Source organism: Arvicanthis niloticus, chromosome 24, assembly GCF_011762505.2.
Source record: "Arvicanthis niloticus isolate mArvNil1 chromosome 24, mArvNil1.pat.X, whole genome shotgun sequence".
NCBI classification, from domain to species: Eukaryota; Metazoa; Chordata; class Mammalia; order Rodentia; family Muridae; genus Arvicanthis; species Arvicanthis niloticus.
The window spans coordinates 22,389,931-22,415,322 of NC_133432.1; the positions used below are offsets into that span (position 1 = coordinate 22,389,931).

At 39.6% G+C, this 25,392-nt stretch overlaps 1 protein-coding gene across 7 annotated transcripts in view; it reads right to left on the minus strand.

Moving 5' to 3' along the window:
• The window catches only part of Auts2 (activator of transcription and developmental regulator AUTS2), a 1,059,321-nt gene that overhangs the window by 591,118 nt on the left and 442,811 nt on the right, over nt 1–25,392 (minus strand). For all 7 annotated transcript variants that reach the window (XM_076923064.1, XM_076923068.1, XM_076923067.1 and 4 more), the window contains one exon: nt 11,132–11,233. In XM_076923064.1, coding sequence (XP_076779179.1) covers nt 11,132–11,233 — 102 coding nt within the window. The remainder of the gene's footprint in view (nt 1–11,131; nt 11,234–25,392) is intronic.

Consider the following 25,392-nt stretch of genomic DNA (forward strand, 5'->3'; position numbering starts at 1 on the left):
AGACAGTAATGGGATACACAGTTGAAGCAGAATTTCCAGATGGGTGGAAGCTGCCCTTAAGAGTATACCTTCATTAAATACTTAGTCTAGTCTCCTCTCTGCTTCCAGCTTGCCGTTTCCTACATCTCTGTCACTAAGCAGTCTTCAAAGCTGCTCATTAAACTCATGAAGTTAACATTTCTGTTTTAACAGCTTACTGACAACAGGGGATTTCAAAATTGATTATCCAGACTGGCTTTAGCTCCGCAGCTACTTTGACAATGCAACAAAATTGATTATCTATCTGTGGTGGTTTAAATGAGAAATATCCCCCATAGGCCCTGGTACCCCAGGTGGTGGTGCTGTCTGGGGAGGATTCGGAGGTATGGCTCTGGTAGGGAAGCATGTCACTGGCCATGGTCCTTGAGGGCCTCGTCCTATTTCCAGTTGCTGAGCTATGAGACCCATTCCTACTGCCATGCCTCTCTGACACGATGGATTTCTATCCCTATGGAGTTGTAAGTCCAAAATAAGCCCTTCCTTCTATAAACTGCCTTGGTCATGGCATTTTATCACAACAACTGAAAATAACTAATGCACCGTCTAAAATAGATTTGCTCCATCTATTACAGATCCGCACAGAGGATACCACTGCTCTTCAAGCTTTCCAAATACAATATGGATATACGCCCCCATAACCACATATTCCCTATAAGTGTCTTTAATCTGAGTTTTTTTTCTCTTTTTATATATGGCATCCTGCCTACCAACCTTAAGGCTATGCTATTGTCTCCTAAGAGTGAACAATGACCATAGCCAGGAAACACATAGACATCTAAGTTCCATGGGAGGAGCACAAAGAAAGTTCATTCATAGATTTTTTTTTTCCTATATTTTCTTTTAAAATCTGTTATTATTATTTTTAACTATGGGCATATGTGGGTATATGAAGTACGCGAGTACAGGTGCCTGAAGAGTTGGCGATTCAGGTACCTCTGAGCCATCAGGCATGAGTGCTTGGAGTGTCCTCTGGAAGAACAGAAAGGGCTCTTACCTGTTGAGCTCTCCTTAGCCTCCAGTTTTTTGTTGTTTTATTTTAACAACAATGAAAAAAAGGTAAAGTCCACAGTTAAAGAAGAATAAATACTTTGGAGATAAGATACAAACTGACCAAGACATAGAAAATACTTTTACCAGGCAAAGTCCACTAAAAGTGGCACAGTTGGAGCTGGGCATTCAGCTCAGTTGGCAGAGTTTTTACCTATCTAAGTTCCATGCCAAGTACTGCATGAAAAAAAATCAGTGGTGCATGGTGATCAGAAACTGGAGGTGGGAAAGCCAGAAGTTCAAGGTCATCCTTCAGCTAGCCTGGACTACTTTGTCTCAAAACCTACAAATGGAGTAACAACTTCAACAAAGCCATATGACTTAGAAGATCAAATCTGCAGCAACCCTGTTCTTGTTCCTCTTCACAATCTCTCCCAAACACCCTTCTTCTCAAGTTTTTTTCTGACTCTACTCATTCCCACCTTCATAAAAAAAAGCAAAGACCATTTCAAGGTTCACATTTTAACTGCTAATATCCAGGATCACAGTATTTTGCTTGTAAAGCTCGTCCATTTTGGTTGAACTTCGATTACTCCTAAACATAAGCCAGTCCTCTCCAGGCTTATCTCCCCATCACATGCCTCAATCAGACAGCAACACCAACTGTGGTCTAGCCATCAAACACAGGGCATAGCTCTGCAAGCTAGAAAGGATCTTCATGCTCACGTTGGCCGAAACTCTTCTTAGAGTCCCTGCCATGGTGCTATCTGCCTGTCTGTGATGTGATTAATAAAGCTCTTACCCCAAAACGAAATGCCCCGTGTCCCCCTTGAACTGAAACTCTAAAAGCTTTAAACAATTATTCTCGTATCTTAAAATGAGTTTTAGATAACAAGCTATCATGAGTTGGAAACTATCTACTGCTATTCCCATATTCAATGTTCATCCCAGAACTTCAGAATGGGACTTGAGATGATTAATTTCTATGTCAACTTGACCAGGCAATGAAAGGGGGCGACCCAGATATTTGGTCAGATGTTATTCTGCTGCCTAGACGAGTTTGAGATTTAGATCTATAGAACGTTCAGAAAAGCAGACATCCTGTCCTAAGGTAGGCGGAATGCCTTCAGTCTCAGGACTAAGGGAAATGTAGCCCTGGCCTTCCCTCACGAAGGAAGAAATTCCTCCTGAATACTTTCTAGTCAAGGTATCATTTTCAACTGATTACAGAAATAAGGAAACTTTCAGAGTTTGACACATGCCAACCTTCCAAGGGTCCTGGTCATTAGCTGTAGATCTTGAGGCTTCTCTATTTATGTCTTGTGAGTAAACTCATTCTGGATGAGAAAAAAAATGATTGCTGCTACTGTTGTTGCATCTGAGTCTCTGGGGATGCACATTAATACACTGATCCTATCTGAATGCAGGATCTGTGCGATTTGGAACAGATGCTTATGATCAGTTATCCCGGGCTTTGTCCCAAATACTTAAATTGTCAAGTTCAATCCCCAAGTTCTAACAACTTCCTCAATTATAAAATTTTGTATAAATCAGAAGCAATACTTCCCCCTTGAATAACTCCACATGAATATTTATATATTCAATTATTTCCCTTAACTTTTTCCTTTATGACTAATCTAAACGGGTTATGATCTCTCCTTGATGAGGACAATTTCAAAGTCCTGTGGCCAGTTACACACTCCTTGGCAACATGGTTTGGGAATGCTTAATATAGAAAACCCAAGGCCACTGGGTTAAGCTTTGTCCATGATTCAAATCTTGGGACTACATCAACTTTCAGTTTGTTTGGCTAATTTTTTTTTCTTATTCTTTTTTGCCTGGTGAATTTAAAATGGCAAAGCTAGAACAACAGGATGTCTTGATTAGCATCACTAGAGACTAAGCTTCCATTGTCTAAGTATCTACAAATACCACGCAATAAGTGTGAAAGACTGGAGGGAATTTTTATCTCAGTTGAAAACTCTGTAGTGAGTATTGCTGAGTAATAGGGACCAAATATACTCCACAAACTAATGATACAAAAAAAAAAAAAAAAAAAAAAAAAAAAAAAAAAAAAGAACAATATGTGAAGAGAAGTTTTTAAAGGGGGTGCTATCAGGCAACAGGTATGTAGACTGATATCCGAGAGAGGAAAATTGAAATTCCACTAAAGTCTAGGAGCGTGGCTCAGTAGGGAGAAAGTGTGCCTATTATGAACAAAGCTCTGACGTTTAAAAAACACAGCATAAACCAGGCATGAAGGAACACAACTGGTATCCCAGAACTGGAGAAGTAGAAGAAGAGAGATAAGGAGTTAGATGTAATCCTTGGCTAGCCTGGGCTACAAAGAACAATCCTCCCAGATAGTGCCAGATAAATTTCTATATGCACTACTGGCTGGCACAGTTGGAGCCCACGAGGGTGCAGAGTTGAGAAGATAGAGTTAAGAATTGGAGAAAAGAAGATGCTTGGAATTCGTAAGTCTGAAAATGGAGAGAAGAAAGGTTCACAGGAATAGTAAGTTGTCAGATGTGGCCAACCTTCTGTCATTAACTGGAAGTCCATGTTCAAGAAACTGAGTAACACACACACGAGAGAGAGAGAGAGAGAGAGAGAGAGACTTTAAATTAAACCTTAAAAACGGATTTTGTGTTGAGCTATTTTCATGGCATTCTGCTTCCAAACGCTGTCTCCACAGTTTGGGTACAACAGTGTGGAGGTCTCCCTATGCCCTTCACATAAGAACATATGTGGAGAAGAATACTCTAGGTGAGATAAACAGCCTCCAGGAAGAACCAGGAATGGCTTCCCAGCACAGCCAGGCAGTAAATCCTTCAGATTCCCATTAACTTAAAAATAAATAAATAAATAAAATAAAATAAAATAAAATAAAATCCTTTCACTGTAACAAGGCATAGGCAGCATATTCCCTCTGAAGAGAATTACCTGTACACAGACTTAGGTTCTTCTGGTGCCACACAGAAAGCACAGAAGGAAACTTCAAAAAGATGAAACTATTTTAAAATTACAACACTGGTGACAATAAGGAATACCTATAGATATAACAAGAAATATGCAGCACCTTCAAGAGATAATGGAGGCTACTACACATTCAAATAAAGCGACTGTCATGATTGCAGCGGCAGCTCAGTGTGTAGAAATGATTACTACACTTGTTCATTCAGTTTCTGGAACAAACTTTAGGTGGCTCATTACTGCTTTTAATTCCAGTTCTGGGGGCTCTGAAACCTTCTTCTGGACCCTTTTTTTTTTTAACTCACATGCATGCAAAGAAGCAGAAAAGCATGACCATGTAAGAAGAAAATACTTATGACAACATACATAATTAACAAACGAGATATTAGAAGTTATATTTCTTATTCATTTGTTTAAAAAAACAACTCAGAATAAGCAAAATACAGGCTATATTGAAGATCAAAAGCCAAAACCAGTACTATTGTTTTCTTTAAAAACTGCACAGTAACTGGGACAAAACCCTGAGCCAGGCAAGCTCTCTACCACAGAGCTACAGCCCTAGCTTTTATACATTTTATTTTGAGACAAAGTCTTGCTAAATGCCCCAGGATAGCCTTGAACTTGAAATCTTCCTGTCAGGGCTTCCTGTAGAACTGCTGTGACTACAGGTGCCTCTCTGACTGCCTCAGCTGGCCTTTGACTCCCTTTCCTGATTGAACTCCTGGAGTAGCTAGGATTATAGATGTAAGCAATTTCACTCAGCTACTCGTTTGTTTGCTTTGCTAATTAGCAAACAAAACAGAATGACATCTTATTCTGCTAAACATTGACACAATATTAAGAAGAATCCTGTTGTCAACTTGGCTTGCAAATAAGATTGCTGTTTTGACCCAGAGTCTACGTAGCTGAGGCTGGCCTTCAACTGATGATCCTCCTGGCCTCACTATCATAGGTCTTTGTGTGACAGGAATCTGTCACTTTTTCCATGTTGTTTTTAAAGTATATGAATTTTGTACTAAATATGTATCCCAGTTAATTTTTTTTTCCTCCTCAACTTGGCACAAACCACAGTTATCCAAGAGGAAGGAACTTCAAATGACTGTCAACTAAGAAAATGTCTCCAAGAAAAGGCCATGGGGCATTTTTCATGGATAATACTTTATGTAAGAGGGCCCAGCTCAGTGTAGGCAAGAGTACTCCTGGAGAGATGATTCTGGGTTATCTAAAAAAGCAGGATGGGAAAGTCATAGGAGCAAAAGCCAATAAGCAGCATTCTTCCATGGTCTCTGCTTCAGTTCCTGCTGTAAGTTTCCTTACACTTCAAGGCAAAATAAAACCTTTCTTTCACAAGTTGATTATGGTCATGGCATTTTATCACAGCAACAGAAAGACAGCATTACAATAACAATATACTTCTTGTGACTGCCTACATTCCTTTATGTATGCAACACATATTTCTTCTATTCATTCTTTTGTTAATGGGCAAACAGGTTGTTTTTACTGTTTGGCTTCTATAAAATTAAGTCTCAGAATCCAATACAAATTCTCTCTTTTTATTTTCTTAAGTATATGTTGAAAAGCAGACTGACTGGGTCATAAGGCAAATCTACATTTTAACCTTCAGAGGAACCTCCGGACTGATCTCTTCAGTGATCATATGATTTTATACTCCTGTCAGAAACAAAAGTGTTTCAACTACTCCATGCAACTGACATTTATTATTTATTAGTTCTTTATTATAACGATCCTAGTAGGAGTAAATTGATTCTCATTTCAGTTTTTTTTTAAGGTTTTATTTTTACTTTTAATTATGCGTATGTTGGGGGGGGGTCTATGTAGATGAGGACAGAAGCCCCCTGAATCAAAGAGGGTGCTATATCTCCTGGGGCTGAAGTGAGGGTGGTTGTGAATACACCAGATGGGTATTATAAACTGAACTCAGTCCTCTGCAAGAGCAGGCTACCTTCACAGCCACTGAGCTCCATCTCCAGGCCTCTCAGTTTGGTTTTGATTTGCACCTCTATGACTGAGGACTAAGGACTTTAGAATCTTCCTACAGTTACCGGGTCTGAGGAATCCTCTTTAGGAACCACAGCTGTTCGAGATCCCAGCATCATCTTGATATAGGCTGTCTTCTTACTGTTGAAATACTCTACATACGCTAGATAATAAACACCTGTGACTTATATGATTTTCATGGATTTTCTCTACTTATTGTCATTTCCATTTCACGATCAAACCTCTTGAGGTAAGGAAGTCCCATTAACTGTTTGCCTCTTGCTGTTCATGCTTTTGGCATAATGCTTTTAACAACTCAGTGAGGAATCATCTAGCTCCTGAAGATTTATCTGTTGTCATCTGTGCATTTCATGGTTTTAGCTTCTAGGTTTGTGTTAACTGACCATTTTGATGTCACTTTTGGCCATTTTGTGCAGACGTTGGAATTTATTTCTACAAAAGTGAAAGCAGTTGAAAGGGCAAAAGTACCCAATCTTCAAGAAATCAGTGATGATGCTGAATTGTCCAGGCTCCATCTTCTAAACCAGCCCAGTCTCAACCTGTGGGTCCCTTTCACAGGGGTCACATATCAGATGTCCTGCATATCTGATATTTACATTACAATTCATAACAGTAGCAAACTTACAGTTATAAAGTAGTAACAAAAATAATTTTATGGCTTGGGTCACCACACCATGAGGTGTTAAAGGGTCACAGCTTAGGAAGGTTGAGAACCACTGCTCTAAGTCGTAGCTAAAGCCTGGAAAACTTCAAAAGTCAAAAACACCTCACACTAAATACATAACAAGGTGGGCATGGGAAGAAATTCCTGCCTATAATCCCAGAATTTGGAGGGTTGAGGCAAGAGGATCAGTGGTTCAAGGGCATCCTTGGCTAAGAACAAATTTCATGTCAGGCCAGAATAAAAAACAGAAATACACACATATACATATATACATATATACATATACACATATACATATATATGTGTGTATATATACATATACACACATATATATGTATATGTATATGTATGTGTATGTGTGTGTATGTATGTATGTGTGTGTGTGTGTGTATGTATATCTCAACACAAAAAACCCCCAAAATATAATAAAATCTCAAAAGAGCTAAATAAACATTAGGTATTTGAAATTGAGGTCAGCACAATACTTATGATTTTGTTATTGTATAATTATATCATAAAAGTAATGAAACTCATAAAAAAAAAAACCAAAGCAAAACCAAACCAGCCAAATAAACAAACAAAAAACCCCCAAACCTAGCATATTCTAGCATGCAGAATTATATTCATAGATAAAGACAGTACTCTTTATTAAATAACCTATTAAGAAATGCTATAAAAATAATACCTTTGCTTAGTTCCATTAACTCTTCTAAAAATTCAAACTTTCAAACACCAAACAACAAATTTTCCTTGGAACTGTAACAAAAAACTTGTGTCTTGGTGATGTCTCCTTTGTTTAATACAGGGAAATGTAACATCATGTAGTTATAGCAACTTTCAGAGTAAGACAATATAGCAAATTGTCAGAGTGACATATTTAATTACCTGGAATGGAGAAATGTATTATTATACAAACTAGGTCAGAAAAATGCAGAAGAATCACCATATGGAATCAGTCAGAGCAATCTGATAACATGGGTCAGAGTAAGAATGACCACCATGGGAGCATATATTTGAATATATATTTGAATGTTTATTTTCATATACATATTTGATATGCTTAGTCACTAATAAGTAGAATTCTTTGAAAGCATTAGAAGAATTGGGAAGTATTGGCCTTATTGGAAGAAATGTGTCACTAGGGGTGGAATTTGAGCTTTCAATGGTCCACAGCAGGCCCAGTGCCTCTCTGTCACTCTCACTGTCTCTCTGTTTGTGGATCAGGACATAGCTCTCAGTTCCTTCCTCAACACCATGTCTGCCAGCCCCATGATAACTACGCCTCTAAATCCATAAGCAAGACCTTAAGTAAATGCTTCTTTTGTAAGTGTTGCCTTGGTCATTATGTCTTTTAACCAAGCCAGCCAGAATAATAAACTATTATTTTATGAAATGAGAAGGGGTGATGCAGTATCATCAAATGGAATAATGTGATGTGTTATGTAATGTAGTAAGTATCATATGAAACTAGTCAGGATAATGCAGTATTATATGGAATGGTCTGAGTAATGTAGTATTGTCATCTGGTATGATGCAGTTATCTGCAGTCTTTGTTTTAGTGGATATTTCTTAGTAGAACCACTATATAGAACCATAACATATATGTACTTAAAGTCATATACATACATTCACACACACACACACACACACACACACACACACACACAGAAGCTTCTGAGATGGCTCAGAAGTTAAAGGTGCTTGCTGCCACACCTGAGGTCCTCAATACTCTGGTAAAAGGACAGAACCAATTCCACCAAGTTGTCCTTCCACCTCCAGACTCAGGCAATGTCAAATGCAACCTGGTACATGCATGAGTACTTTCTCACACACAGGATATAATAAAAATTATGTACATGTATTATTTCCTGCTTAAAACATTTAACACTCAAACGATAACTTCTCGTTTTCCTTGCACAAAAATCAGTAGTATTTTATTTGCAACACACAGAGGCCTTGTTCAGGACAATTACTATTGCCTTAGGGTGAACAAGGAGAGATCTCAACTTGGTAAATGGCTGTTTCTACAGTTAATATTCACCATAGCTCTACAGCTTTGTGATGTTGGAGAATGAAAACTCAGCGAACCTAGTTTTTCCAGATACCTTGCAAGTGTTGCTCCCAGGGGCAAAGATGAGTCTGTCAGTAATGGTGCTAATAAGACAAGGAACCGTAAGACAGGCATCAATAAAGCAGATCCAGGAATACCAGAAGAGTCCAAAGAAGGGTTTTTACTGCAATACCCTCAAACAACAAAAGCTCTGAGACCTACAATCCCCTTCCTTTGAAATGTAAACATCAGCTTTGTCCTTCCTTTTAAACCACTATGTGGAAAGGTGAAGGTATCTGGGCTTTGTTCTAAGTTCCATCTCTAGCCTTGGGAATCCAAGCTACTCAGTAGAATCTACTTCCGCGTCCTAGAAGCCTCCACTTGGTAGTGCCTCTGCCTGACTAATTTTCTAAGTAAGGACTCAAAAAGAATGGTTTTTTTTTGGTTCCATATCCCCTTTTGGGTACTGGCCAAAGGTTAAGTGCACACTCCCATGGACCATGGGCCTTTTACCTTCGCTGAAGCCCCCCTCTCCTTTATGCATGTGACTGCTTACAAATCGCATAACTTTCTACTTTCTCCTCCTTTTCCCTCCTCCTGAAAGCATAAAGGTCCATCTGGCAGGAATCAATACACCCTAATGAGACACGTGTGTTCCCCTCTTCGGCCATCAGACTATTGAAAGAATAAACCCCAAGAGACTAGAATTTCACTTCTGGGATTAGAAAAGCCTACACAGCCTGCAGGGCAGCTAGAGGAGGAACTTGTTTGCTTGACAAGAGATTGACAAGTGACCTTGCAGGGGAGACCTGGAGCACAGGGGAGACTAGACCTGGCTGGACTGCTTAATTATCCGTATTTCTTTCCTTCTACCTAACCATAACTTCAAGGACTTGGAGGTATTGCTGGATCCCTTTACCCCTCTTGTCAATGTGGCCACATTGAATACATATTATTATGATTTTAATTATTAATTTGGCTCTTTTTAATTGGCTTAACTGAGGATAAGTGAGTGAACCTGGTTTGTTAGGATACAGGCCTTGATCCCTAAGTCTGGTTACAGCAGCTGCAGAAACTTACATCTTGTCTCCTGTGTTGTTTTTCTCTTAAAATCTAATAAAACTGTCCTTGAGATGTCTTTTCATTCCTGGCTAACTTCTTTTATTAAGAAAACTATGAACCCAAAAGGAACTTCAGTTTCCTTGGTAACACGCGACTATTGGGGGGTGGTAAGAGAAATATGGTCTGCAGGTGCATAGGGGGTGGTTCTAGAGGAGAAAAGATCCAGGTCTTGCTGACTTTTTTTTTTTTTCTTTAACAAGGTTTCCAAATTAGACACCTGTTAGGAAATTTATTAATAATTCCCTCTCTTGCCAAGTACCTGACTGGACAGACATCCCATCTTGACAATAAAAAAAAAAAAAAAAAAAAAACCAATAAAGTTGGATTGTTACCAGATTCCAAGGTGTAAATTATTAAGGGCCTTAGCATAGAACCATGATGTGATCTTACAGATACAGTACTGCCTGACTTCTGTTCACATAAAAATATTACCAGTTCTATTGGTTTTATTTCTTTGGTGTAATTATTTAGTCTGGGTGAGTAAGCTTGACAGAGTAGAGCACAAATTTCAGAAGTTGGTTTTTCTTCTACCTTGCTAGTTCTGGGAATTAAACTCATTTCTTAACAGCAAGTGCCCTTACTACTGAGCCATTTGACTGGACAATTTCCCGTTTTCTGCATATGTTCTTAGTTGTAGAGTACCTGTGAGTGTAGATATGGAAGCCGACATTGACACTAGGTGTCTTCCTCAACTGCTTGCTTCTTAAGTTTTATTTTATGTGTATGGGTCTTTCACCTCCATATAGAAGCAAGAGTTCCCTAAAACTGTAGTTTCAGGTGATAATGTGAGCTGTCATGTGGGTACCAGAAGTCAAACACAGGACCTCTGAAAAAGCAGTCAGTGATCTTAACCACTGAGTCATCTTTCCAACTCTGAATCTCTAGTCATTGAGTTGAAGTTTCTCACTAACCCAAGTTGGCTATTGTGACTACTTTATTGAGTTGCCTTGTTGTAGGGATTCATTATCTGTACCTCATAAGGCCCGAGGTTACAGGTAGGATCCTAAAATGTACTTGGGTCCTGGGAATTTGAACTCTGGTTTCAGGCTTTTACAAGTTTACCCACTTCTCCATCACTGAAATAACATGATTTTTAAAAATATATTTTAGGTCAACCTACATTTTGGAAAGACAGAAAGACACACAAACACATATATCAAGAAAGCATGCCAAACATGGCTACTGCAGGTGAGCCACATGAAGAAAAGACAGGAGCATTGCACCACAAAGGCTTCATCGTGGTCCGGGTGTTGTTTGATGCATTTTAAACTTACATCGCTGAGCCTCTCCCGAGAGCTGCTCCGCTGGAAACCCTTGGATTCTCCGCTAGCGCTTTCGCTGTCACTGTCCCTGCAGCTGTTCTGTCCTGGCTTGAGCTGAAGGTAACAGAGAAAAGCAAAACAGGAGAAAGTCAGAGAGATGCTCACACATATAATTCTTGGCTCATGCACTTTGAGCCCTGGGATGCCAATTGAACATTTTATTCAGCTGTAACTTATAAAGTTGTCCTCTGTGTGTATGTATGTATATGCGTGTATATGCATGTGTGTATACATGTGTTTATGTATGCAAGTGTGCATGTGTATGTGTATAGACATATATGCATGTGAGTGAACATATGTGTATATGCATGATTATGTGGTATGTATGTATGTATGTATATGGATATATGTTGTATGCATGTGTGTGTGTGTGTGTATTCACACATGACTGCAGGCCTGTGGAGGCCAGAAGAGGCACTGGATCCCCTGCAGACGGAGTTGCAGGTGTTTGCTGAAAGTTCCCCTAATGTGCTAACAACCAAACTCAGGTCTTCTACTAGAACAGTACAGACTCTTAACTACCTCTCCAGACCCATGTTTGTTTGACAGTTTTTACACAGGATATCAGGTAAGCCAGAGTAACTGAAACTCACTATGTAGAGATTTGAACTTCCGATCCTTCTGTCATTACTGCCCGTGTTTAACATCTTATTTATTTATTTTTGCCATGGACACAGGGTTTCATGTGGCTGAATGACCTGGAACTCATTATGTATCTGAGCATGGCTATCAACTTCTGACCTTCCATCATCCATCCTCTGACAACTTGAATCACAAGCATCAAGCATTATCGCACCCGGCTTATGAAGTGCTGGGGATTGAACACAGGGTTTTGTGCATACTTTCTATCAAGTAGGCCATACTCCTAGGCTTGTGGCATGAGGAATGAACCAGCCTATAGACGTTGCGTGGATTCATCGAACCCACAGAGGCAACACCCCAACCCAGAACTGAGCATTCTTTCTTCAACATCTCAATAAAGCCAGTTTATTATTATTATTATTTCATTCTAAACCCCCTTTCAGAAAATCTGTAATAGAGCTCAAAACATAGTGCTAATTTTACTTTCTATCTCCCTGAGCCCCTTAGGGTCTGAGTTTTCTCCTACATTAATGTAAAATTTCCTAATTCTAACCTAATGCAGATGGAGGGCACATGAGCCTTGTCTTACCAGTGTGTTATAGGTCAGGATAGTGTCTCCTCAAATGTCTGTCTTTTTTTTTGCAAAGCAAAGATCTGGGGACTAGGATGTATCTCAGTAGGACACTGAACTATAATATTACATCTTTGAACGTGAGATGTCATCAAATGAGCTTCCAAATTTCCAGCCCTATTAGATATAATACCTTAGAAAACTTACTACATTTACTTATTTGTGTACATATACATTAGGGAGAGGTACACACACCCCAATGTATTTAGGCATAGAATGACTTGGGAGTCAGTTCTCTCCATCAACCATGTGGTTCCCAGGAATGAATCACAAGTCTTCAGGCTTAGTGGAAAGGGCTGACTCCTCTCACCCACTATAATTCTCAAGTGCAAGAAGGCAGTACTGCTACAATAGTCAGGCCTGCACGGAGAACATATGCGCTGATTCGTAATCAGCATCTCATTATTGAATGGCAATATGGTTCAATCACTGAATTACTGCACACAACCCTGGGTCTGATCCTTTGCACTTCAGAAGCCCTGCCTGGTCACACACATACCTGTAACCCCAGCGCTGGGAAGTGGAGGCAGGGCTATTAGTTCAAGGTCATCCTTGCTACACAGTGAGTTCAAGGGCAGCCTGGCATACATGAGGCCCTGTCTCAAAAACAAGACAAGATGTATTCCTTAAATTCTCATTAGTGGGCAGGCAGAGCCGTTTCCAATCAGAGATGAGAAACAGGAAACAATGAACTCAGAGTTAGGCCAAAACCTAGGACCCAAACTCACGATTCTATTGCCGATTGCTAACTGGTTTAATCCTCAGTGCCCAGTTAGAGTACACCTAAAACACACAAGTCATGATTCGGCACTGTCTTCCCATCCCCTTTGTATGTTAGTAAGTCTGGGTGATGGCTAACCAGCTCCCAGAATCTACATGGTAGAAAGAGAGAACCTATTCCTGCAAGCTGTACTCTAACCACCACGTGCACCCACACACACTCACAAACAAGCAAGTGTAATTTAAAATTAAAATAAAACTCAAGGAATATTTCTAATATACAACTGGCTTACCAAAACCTGGGCATTACAAAGAATCGCTTCTCCTTGCTTCTTCATGAAAGCGGAATAATTTTATAACAAGGCCCACAACAGACTTCAAAGGCTGCGATGTCAATTATCTGACTAAATGCTGATCTGGGCTGAGGGCAGAACCCAAGGAGGAAGGCAAGGAATCAGCTTGCTTGCATTCCCAAGGCCCTGACGGCAAACACACTTAAGTGAATTCTGTTTGGAGAACTGTACATAAAATCCACCCCTCCTGTGCTACCCCTTTTTTCTTCCAAAACCCAGCTCAAGTTTAAAGGAAACTTAGGATTTTAAGCTGTCAGCCAGCTCAATATTTCAAAGACACGGACTGACTACCCTAAGCGCTAAAGCTAAACCGCAAGATTTCAGTGAAGACGTGCTCATTCCTAATCCTACGAATATATTTTCAAGCTGGTATTTTCGGCAGCAACCAATGGATCATTTGGGGGCAGCATAAGTAGCTGAGAAGTTGTAATCCTTTGCCTGGAATTCCCAGCTATTACCTACAAGCAGGAGACATCACAAAGGCCAGGTGCGAGCTTAAACATTTAAAGACCTGAGAAAAATCAATCTGCTTGCATTGATTTGTCCCAACATCCACGGTGGCCAGAGTAAGAACGCTCTTGCTGTAACACGGGCAGTGAGAAGTCTGACTAGCAAGCTTTACGTTCTTATGATTTTGTTTACATGAAACTTTCTGTAACGTATTCTCTAATTTCACTGGAGGCAACTGAATTAGACCAAACCAAACAAAATGACAGAGTGGGTATCTGGCATGGGTGGTGGTAATTCTATCAACAGAATTATCTTTTATAAAACATAAGACGCCAAGTTTTCTTTTCATTAGATTTCACTGTAGAAAATATGTTCTCTGTATTCTGGAACTGTGATCTCAGGAGAGTGTCAACTGTTATTAATGGTGGGGATGGTTAATCTTGAGTGTCAGCTTGATGAAATTTAGAACTACCAACAAAACAAATTTCTGGGCCTGCCTGTGAGGGAGTTTCTAGACCTGGTGAATTGAGGAAGAAAGCCATACCATGAATATAGGTAACACCTATTTTACTCATGGAGTGAATAAAAAGGAGAGTGAGAGGGGGCTGGTGTGATGCCTCAGTTGGCAACGTTCTTGCCATGCATATATGAGGACCTAAGTTTGGGATCCAAGTACCTAAGTAAAAAACCAGGCACGGGAACATGCTCTTCTCATTACAGGGCTGGGGGAACATAGGCAGGAGGATCACTAGGATCTGTGGGCTAGGCAGTCTTGCCAAATCAGCAGGTTCTGGGATGAGTCAAAAAATAAGAGGCGGAGGGAGCAAAGAGAAAAAAAACCTCTAGAAACTGTTTTGGAGATGTGTTGTTGTGGTTTGGCCTTTTGCTATGCCAAATATTGGTTGCTCCCAGAAACCATAAGTCGATCCAGCTGATCCTTACCCCAAAGTTATCCCTGATTGGTGAAAAAAGATGCTGACAGCCAATACTTGGGCAGAAAAGACATAGGTGAAATTTAGGGTTCTGGGGATTGGGGTTGGAGGAGAACCAGGAAAAAAAAAAAAAGGAGGTGGAGAGAGGAGAAAGATGCCATGTGTCAGAAGTCAAGAAAGCATGGCCATGAGAGCTGGTTAACTGGAGTTAAGAGAGGTCCAGATGGAACATAGTAAGTAATAACTCAAAGTTATTGATAAAAAATAGATTTTAATAGCATAGAGGGTAGATATATTCCCAGCATTGGTCTTAATAAAGGCTTATTATAAATAAAAAGTATGTGTGTATCTTTTACCTGGGAAATCAATAATCAAAAGCACAGTACAAACCCGGGATTGAAACTAAAGATATTCTACGACAATGTGCATACAAACATCTAAGGTCAATGACTTGAGCACTGCTATTCTCTCACAAACTACAAATTACAGAGCTGCTTCTACTTGTTCAACACATACCTGATTAAACATTTAAAGGAGTTCAATGGACTTCTAGTATTGAAAAGGTAGCAGGTAAATAAAATAAGGAGAGGGAAATGAGCTGAGATCAATCTCACCGTATAGCTGTGAACATAAACAAGAAGGAATTAGGCAGTCAGAGCTCCCTGATTATGACATCTTACGAGCAGGGAAGGCAGCAGTTCCACCACTCATCAGGGATCACAGAAGCACAGGACAGAAAGCATACAACCGCCATAGCAAGTATGATGTAGAAACAGCTCTTACCTCAAAAAAAAAAAAAAAAAAAAAAAAAAAAAAAAAAAAAAAAAAAGAGGCATAATTCATTCTAGACCCAAATATGAGTGACCACAGACTGTGAGTGCAGATTTAAGTCACCACAAATCCCATGTTCTGACATGGTGACAGTTTGATGAGGACTTTATTGTAACAGAACAAAAAGGTCATAACTCAAAACGCTTTCCAAATACATGGGTAGAAACTTCAGGTAGATGGATTAGAGCAAAGAAACTCTCTCAGCTATGAGACTCAAATGTCACTTGGAAGGGTTCTTGGTCTGGATTGACAGGAACGAGAGACATGGTTCTACTTTCCAGAGGATTTCCCTAATGCTCACAAATATGTTAGAGAGGACATGGATGCAGAGGAGAGCAGCAAATGGCCATTAAGGAGGTTACAGATGGCTGAGATAATTTAGGTCTGGACGTGCAACACTGCAACCTCTCCACATCTCGGAAGTTCTAATCAGGCACTTTCTTCAACTCAAAAAAAAAAAAAAAAACCACCAAAGGAGGGAAGTTCACTTTGCATTTGCACTTGATCTGAAGAAAGAATATATTGCTAAAGTAGGAGATGATGATTAAGAATGGCTATGCTGCAATATTAAGGAAGTGATGTATACATTATATACATGAAATAATACTATCTAGGATGGAGCTGTACAGGTTGCATGGTGAGGTTTCAATACCATCTTCAGACTTCAGTACTGAGCTTCAGTGTGTGTGTGTGTGTGTGTGTGTGTGTGTGTGTGTGTGTGTGTGTGTGTGTGTCTGTGTGTCTCTGTGTGTCTCTGTGTGTGTATTGGGAGCAAAGTCCTAGCTGAAAGCGGCTATCATCCTTGCAGCAATCTCGGACCATATGCCCTGACAAGACACTTTTTCAACAGCCCATAACAGCTGAGCACACTCTGATACACATCTTGTTTTTCTCACATATCTTGTTTTGTTGTTTAGTGGGCCAGCTGCAAGGCACACGTGGTAAAGTGTCTTCAGCTGCATTCCCCTGCTTGTGCTTCTATAAACCCATGATTTACTTTCAATAAACGGGACTTGACCAGACTCTCTGTCTTGTCTCCATTCTTCACATCTCTTGCGTCTTCATCCCCACTCTCTCTCTTGCTAGACCCTGTTGACTGATCCAAATGAACCAGGTTTGTGTGTGTGTGTGTGTGTGTTATGAGTCAGGGTCTTGAACTATGGAATCAAGGAAGACCCTGAACTCCTGGCTAAATATCACAAGGGCTAGGATTAAAGATGTGTACCACAATCTATGACCATCAAGTGTATAGAAAACACACTTACACACTGTCTATCCCTTTTACTGTTATATGTATGTGTGCATGTCTGCTTCTGTGTCTGCATATAGGCATCATGGAGACTACAAGAGAACATCAGATCCTCCAGAATTGGCGCCAAGAACCACCTAATATGAGTGCTCAGAACTCAAATTCAGTCCTTTGGAAGAGTAGCAAGCACTCTTAACCCGAAGCATCTCTCCAGCCCCATGTCACTTCGAATTGAAAAATCAAGAGTATATAAAATTTGTTATGATATAAAATACTTGGGTAGACAGCTATCAAAAATTTTATGATATGAATGTTGACATCAAGTTTCTTTCCAACTTGCCATAGTTTTGGACTGAGTACATTTCAAATCAGATCAGAAGTAAAAACCTTATTACAGTGAAGGTCTCTCCCCTCTCCACAGCTATCGTTTTAAGTTGCATTGTATTCAACTCATCATCTGTGAAGGACTATTACACAGAAAGCTGTGTTATTTCTGTGGAGACAGCACAATTCATGTCCCAAGTTCTGTGATCAATTATTTTTTAAATATTGAAGACATTTAAGTAGTTGGAGGTCAAAAATGTAGCTTCTAAAATATTACTAGAATACTTTATTATAAACTTGTATCTCCCCCAAACACATAATTTGAAGACCCAAACCTTGGTACTTCTGAGGGGGGCTATACTAACTGGAATGATAAAATTTAAAGAAGGCCACTGAGTTACTTCTACAGGGCATCCGTGTCTTCTCCAAACTTCACTTGTTGAGAATTTAATCACCAGATCAATACTTTTGAAAGGTGATGTTTGACAACTGTCACTCAAAATCTCTCCTATCTGAACACTGGGTCACCAGCTGGCTGAACTGTTTAAGGAGATAATGGGCCCATTAGGAGTCAGGGCCATGAGGGAGAAAGTGTATTTCTCTTTCCCTGCTTCCTCTGATTTCTCTGCTTCCTGTTCCTGTAGCCATTACTTCTCCATCATTATGGATTCTATATTTTTCTAGAACTGTTATCTAAAATGAACCCTTTTCTCTTTCAGCTGCCTTTTTGTCACGGTCTATTAGCATAGCAATGGAAAAGTAACTGATAGAGGAGGTTAGGGAACAAGGGATCTTCACAGATGAAATAACGTCACCCATATGGAGATAGATACAGTTAGTGCTGGATTGGGTGTGCACTTTCTTCTGTACCTGGTTTGCTTTCACTCCACTTCCACATGTTAAGACACAACCCTCGGCCCTTACCAGATGCTAGCCCTGTGCTCTGACACTTCCCACCCCATAGAACCACGAGCCTAGTAAACACCCATTGCTGATTATTGCTCCAGTTTGTGAAATTCCTATTAGGATGGAAGAAAATGGACTAAAAAGAGCACATAATATTCTATTCTACCCAGTGTTGATAAAATTAAAGCAGCATCAAGACAGATGCCAGGATCTACAAACTGAAGAAAAGGCCACTTGAGCTCACAGGCAGAAGGTGGTCACCTACAAGATAAGCACAGAGAGAGGCCCACCAGACAGCCAAATGGCACAAAAACTGACATTTTCCCTTTACTTTTGTTTCTAATTTTTGAATCTCAGGGGGTGGGGTGTATTTAGATTCCTGTAGAGGCCAGCCAGGCTGTTTACTGCTGAGATGTATCTTCAGCTTCAAACTTGGACTGTCTAGAGCTCAGAGCAAAGGACTCTACCATTTGGCTTAGTCTGTTAAAAGTGAAATCAAGCTAATGTAAGGATGAATAGACATTGTCCTCTCCTCCTACTCTATTTCAATGAATACTCCTAAGGACACCAATGACCAGATTTTAGTTTAGAATTATGTTCCCTGTTTGGTTTTTGTCCTGTGATTTGAGACAGGGTCTCATCTAGGCCAGGCTGGTGTCAACTTGCTATATACCTACCTTTAACCTCAAACTTCTTATTCTCCTGCCTTTACCTACTGAATGCAGAAGATACAGGAATGCACCACCATACCCAGGTTACCAGGTGCTGTGGATGAAACCCTGGGCTTCACAAACCAATAGCACTGACTCTCAACTCTGTCCTTGAAGTATGCAGCAAAGCACAAGAGATAACCATGGCTTGGTGACCCTTCCTCCCTTACTTTCTTCCTGTCCTGCAGTCCTGTCCTGTATCTGAAAATTCTTCAACAGACAGCATGCTTTTCAGGTCACCTGCATCACCCAATCTTCTTATTTGGCTTCAGCCATATGCCTACTCTGCTCATGCAGGGTTGGGCCTAGAACCGATGCCTGGTTGATAAAGTCTGGGCTGGGGATTCCAGGTCATAAAAAGCTGTTTTCCTGAGATGTGTCAATAAGTTGACTGGCAGATAAAGTGAAGACGTACACTCCTTAATTCAGTCCATGGATGCTTCATCCTTCAGAACATACAGTGATGGATTTTGTTCCATAAAACAGTGATCATGTGTAATTTAAATTATTTCAAAGAGTCAGGTGTAGTAAAAATAAAGGGAAAAATAGTATATAATTACTGTGAGTTTAAAAGAAATCATCATTCTGGCATTTAAGGTTTTTGAAAGCACTTGTTCTGTAAAAGGTCAAAAACCACTAACAGAAGTTAATGGTTCTCTAAGCATTACGTGTGCTTACTGACAAGATTGCCACTTCAATAATTTAGATGATGTGAAGCATTTAAGATTCCTATTTATTTTACTAACAGGTTTTAAATTTCTTTTTCTTGTTTTGCAATAAGCAAATCCAGGTGTAACTTTTCTTCAAGCAGGTCTTAGAATGATAGAAACATGTACGTATGTGAGTCTCGATTCAATCCTCTACACCATGAAAAAAGTACACAGGAAAAATTCTGTTTACAGGGCTGAAATGTATCTTGGTGATTAGAGTTTTGCCCAGCATACAGGAAGCCCTGTATTCCAACTCTAGTACTGCACATATCAAACTAGGCATGGTGGAATATTCTTCTAATCCCAAACATGTGCTGGGCAGAGGCAGAAGGATCACAAGTTGCAGAGCATCTTTGTTTACATAGGGAGTTCAAGGCCATCTTGAACTACATAAGACAATGCCCCCCGCCCCCAAAAAAGTGTAAGATCAAATACTAATCGTTCAGTGTGAGTAGCAGTATTTACAAAAGTAACCTGGTTGGTTATAGAAGTACAAAGTGATCTTCCTGAGGAAAAAAAATTAAAGACAGATGGAGAGAGAGGACAGGATGTCTTGTCATATTGCACATACAATTTACATGACTTTTTGTATACATATTCCTGAGGGCTGGGATGTGTGTTCATGATCAAGTCACTAACTGAATTAATTTTACAGTTAGAAGGAGTCTTTGCCACAGTGAACCAGGATGATTCACAAACCCTACACAGGATTCAGCACTATCTATCTTATTAGCATGCAAACTGAGGAGCCACCACCATAGGCTCAGGGTACTGTATCCTGGTACACGGCTACACAACACTGATGTCTTACTGTTTCAGAAGGCAACCTGTTTAAAAAGTACATCCCAGTTATAACCTAGGTAAAATATGCAGAGATGGGTGACCAGAAGGGGCGCTACATCAAGTTGACAAAGCTAACTGGGATAAGCAGAATGAATGTACATTTGGCTCTTAACACAGGGGTCAAGGCTGCTAACTGAAGAACCTGTTCTCTGTTCTTGAAGCAATATAATCAACACAGATTCTCAGTGTTACCCAAAATATCACAAAGGCTTCAAGCAATCAAACAAGGAAGAAATAGATCTACCTAATAAAACAAATTTGGGACTACTGTATGCTGTGTCTGTGCACTGCAATCTGTGCACATTAAACACTTCTCAATCAACAGGAACCAAGATACAGAAAGAAGAGTCTTCCTCAGGAAAACTGCAGAATATAAACTGAATCTGCACCAGCCAGCAGTGAGCGTCTTTAGCTTGTACAGGACTGTAGGAAACAATCCATTATCTTTAAACTTTAAAAAACAAACCAAAACTAACCAACCCAACCAACCAAACAACCAAACAAGCAAACAAAACAAAAAACCACTCAGCTTTCTGTCCTTTAGGAGGACTCTGTATGTCTAATCTCTAGGCTGGAAAGATGGGTCACCAGACCCATGTTCAATTCCCAACACCCACAGTGCAGCTTACATCCAGATTCATGTGATCTTCTGCCCTCTTCTGGCCTTTGTAGGCACTGCATGCATGTGGTGTGTGTACGTTTTTTCTTTTCTTTTTTTTCATATGTGACATCATTCACACCACACACACAAAATAAAAATAAAATACATAAAAGAGCCAACTGTCTCCACCTTCCAAGTGCTAGGGATTCAAGCAAGCAACACTGTATCTAACGTTTATACTCGGCTGAGAATAAAACCCAGGGTCTCATAAATGCGGGGCAAGGGTTCTACCAACAGAGCCATCAGATGCTGTCTTAATGTTGGATATAAAATCATCAGTGTGTGTAAGGGTGGACCTAAACTTTACCATGAGTCAAACAGCAACCAGCATTATGGGCTTTCTCATAGCATCATGGGAAGAAGAGCCAATCTGGCTTCTAAATTTTAAAATCTCTACAAAGAGTAGAGAAAGAAAAGGGCAGAGTGGAGAAACAAAAGAGGAGGGCAGGCGGGGATATAAAACACCCACACTGGGTTCATATAAAGAAGACAGATCAGCTATTCAAAGAATGGGATGCTTTGACATTCCTTACTTCCCCATTCTAAATTCCCAAAACTCCAAACGGATCAAAGTTTCACAGATTATTCCTCAAAAAAACAGAGAGAAGAAACACAAATTAATAACTATTTAAGCATTCTGTTTCATCATGATAACAAACAGATGGTTTTAATATTCTAGAGGCTAATTCCCGAACAATTAAAAACACAGCAAGACATTAACATCTAATGAAACATTTTAACTACCAGTGTATGCATCTGCCATTAATTCCCACACAGTGAGGTCTTGGATCTCCTCAATCTGTTCTTTATTAAGGAAAGTTTCTCCACTCTGAATTTAGTGAAGTAGAGAATTAACAACTGTTTGTAATCGGCAATCAGCAGGATATTTCGCCAATGTGTACTGAAGCTTTGTACACTATCAGGCTTAAATTTATTCTTATGGTGGCTTTGATGTACACACACTTGCAAGTTAACAAAACCAACTTTCCAATGGAGAATTCCTCCACCCAAACACAAAACGAATGCAGCATCAACTTTGATGTATAAAAAAACCTCTCACTGAGCTGTGACCAGAAAACATACACGCACTGAATAACTCAACTAATTTGTGATTCGAATTGCCTAGAAATTGCTTGGATGGCAACTTCTACCACTGGGATGTGTGTGAAACCAAATATGACAAGGACAAACAAAATATACTACATTCTCACATCCAGAGGGTTAACAAAGGACGACCAGATACCAGTTACAGGCTTCACTTAATCTTATTATTTACTTGATTGTGTGTGTGTGTGTGTGTGTGTGTGTGTGTGAGTGTGTGTGTGTGTGTGTGTGTGTGTGTGTGTGTGTGTCTGTCTGTCTGTCTGTCTGCCTGTGTGTCTGCGCATGTGAGTGAAGTGACTTCCAGGACCAGAAGAGGGCGTGAGATGCCCTGAAGCTCAAGTTAGTTGCAGTTGTAAACCATCTGACATCAGAACTGGGAAAAAAAAAATTGGTTCCCAGCAAGAGTGCTAAACACTTAGTAACAGCTGAGTCATTGTTCTCTAACTCCATAGTTTTCTGATAAACTCTCAACATAATTTTTTAAAGGTGTTTCCGTTACAGACAAGAAATATGAGAGTCTGAATTAAAATCCTCAGGAATGCAGTGGAAAGATGCACCTAGAACACACAAGGATCATTGATCTGTGTGCACACACCTGGTTCTCTATCTCACTTAGAAATTACGGGTGCTACAGGTTCCTTCCTCAACTGCCCACACAGAACTTTACCAGTTTAGGGTGAGTGGGGTTAAACAAATTAATATCTGGTATGTGTAGACAGCCATATTTAATCATAGACTCTTGAGTCATTTCCAAAACATTGTGTTATCATCACAGGTAACAAGATATTTGACAAGCAATGCAGAGACACATTACAACTAGGTACAGTGGATTGTTTCTTTGCATAATACTGCATACAGCTTTTTATTTACAGACCAGACATTTGTGGTAAACCATTACAAAGTGAGAGTGTGTGCATGTGTATGTCTGGGTCTATGTGTTTAAGGACAAGAATCTTGCTGTGTATACTTGTCTACACACCAAAGCAAGATGCTCCTGCCTCATCCTTGCTGGTGATGCAATTCCAGGTGTCACCATATTTGGCAATTATATCACGTATCTTGATTAGCTGTATATAACAATGTCGCTCAATCCTGAATGATGCATACATGATTTGATGAGGCTAAATCTTAATATATTAATTATGGTAATATGAAAACTAAATTGAATAATAATGTCTAAAATTTCTTCAAAGAATAACAATAACTAGAGAATCTGTTTTCATTTTCCCTTATGAAATGGTCTCAATGTGGAACAAGCTGGTATTAAACACAGAATAATCTTCCTGCTTCAGAATCTCAAGTACTAGGATTATATGTAGTCATTGAGTTATTAAAAGACATTTATGGAGTGGAGAAATCTCAGGTTGAGAGGGCCAGCCGTTAAGAATAAACTTTGATTAATTTCAGTCATCTGAAGAAATAAAGTGGTATAAAATAAAAATGTGTGCAAAAGTATAATCAAATAAAATCAATTTTATTGCTTATGAAAAATCTATGATGCCTTGATTCTTACATAGTTTATAACTTAGGCAGTACTGAAAGTCAATATACTCCTGTCTCAGCAGTTAGCACCAGGCCCTCCTTTTTGGTGGTACAAGGATGAAATTCAGGGCTTCATAAAAGCTATGTGAGACCTCTACCAGCTGAGCTACATCCCAAGCTACACATATATGTAATTCTCGTTCTCTAGAAAGAGTCCCCAAAGACACATTTAAAAAGTCATTTTAGAGGCGCACCCTCTACCATTTTGCAGGAAAGGGGGGTACTGCACCATCTTCTTTTTTACATTTTATTTATTTTTTGGCAGTTCTTATGAAAATTCATAAGCCAGATGGCATCCAATAAATGTAAAGAGCTCAAGAATTTGGTTTTATAGAAAAACATCAATTAGCGTAGGAAAATTAGCAATTAAGCAATCATTATACAACATATATCAATATTACTAACGAGTGCACATATACACTAAATTTCCACACGAACTCTTTTAAATGCAGACAGATCTAAGGCAATGCTACTTCCTCAGAAAGGCTTACCACAACCTCATCACAGCTGTCCTTTAGCTTCACACTTTATTATCTTCCAATTAGAGCGCTCTCTTCCTGGATCTCCTCAGCTATTGACCTCTGACCCATATTCATTTGCTACTGCTTGCTAGTTTAAAACTTTTAAACCTCTCCACTCTCTCTGTACATACAACTTAGTTTGAACCTCTTAAATAAAAGAATGGGATGGCCATCAAAGCTCTCTAAGCCCAAAGACTTTGCGGTCAGAGCTATGAGTTAATTGAATGATAAGTTTCATCCATAAAGGATTTAAGATGCAGTCTAGAAGATAGCCCTAACACTCACTAATAATGTGTGCGATAGTTATAGCCTCTTATGATAGTAGAGTGTCTCACTGGTGGTAAGACACTTCAAATGCCAATGGCATTATGACTGATGCCAAGAAGTTGTTTATGAACTGGAGACATGGTCAGCTAGTAAAGACTGGGCTCTATAAGCACTGATGACCCAAGTGCAGATCATTGTCACTCATACAAAAAGCCAAGAGAGGTGACAAATGCCTGTAACACTACTTACTGCTGGGGAGACAGAGCCAAGAGGATTCCAGGACTCATCTGCCAGCTTAGTCTAGTATAGTGAGTGAACTCCAGATCTAGAGAGACTTTGTATGTATGTATGTTAGAGCATGAAAGAGAGACATCTAATGCCAACCTATAGCCTCCATAGGTGCAGCCATGGGCATGTATTCCCACACATACAGCATGCACACACACATGCAAGTGCACATACACACACAAACACACATGAACACACACACTATATATTTAAAAATTGATACAACGAGGTCCATGGTGGTACTGTGTAGAAATATTTCTGAAATAATGAAGTCGAGCCAGGTGAAGAACTCGTTATTGGAACAATTTTAACAGTGAGATCTCTGTTTGAAGGCTAATGCCTTCTACAGCTCTGGGATACAGTCCAAAATATGAATATACTTGCCACATCTACGTATGTTCCTATAATCAGTTTTGATGATGCTTTAATGTCAGCATCATGCTTTTTAAAATATACCATCAGTGGAATATGCATTATGGTTGCATGTGTAAGGAAGCAACAGGTGAATGGGGGGGGGGGGGAGGCATGAAGATTTGGATTAATTACATTCTGTTCTATTTTCCTAACTATTGGTGTGAAAAAATTTAAA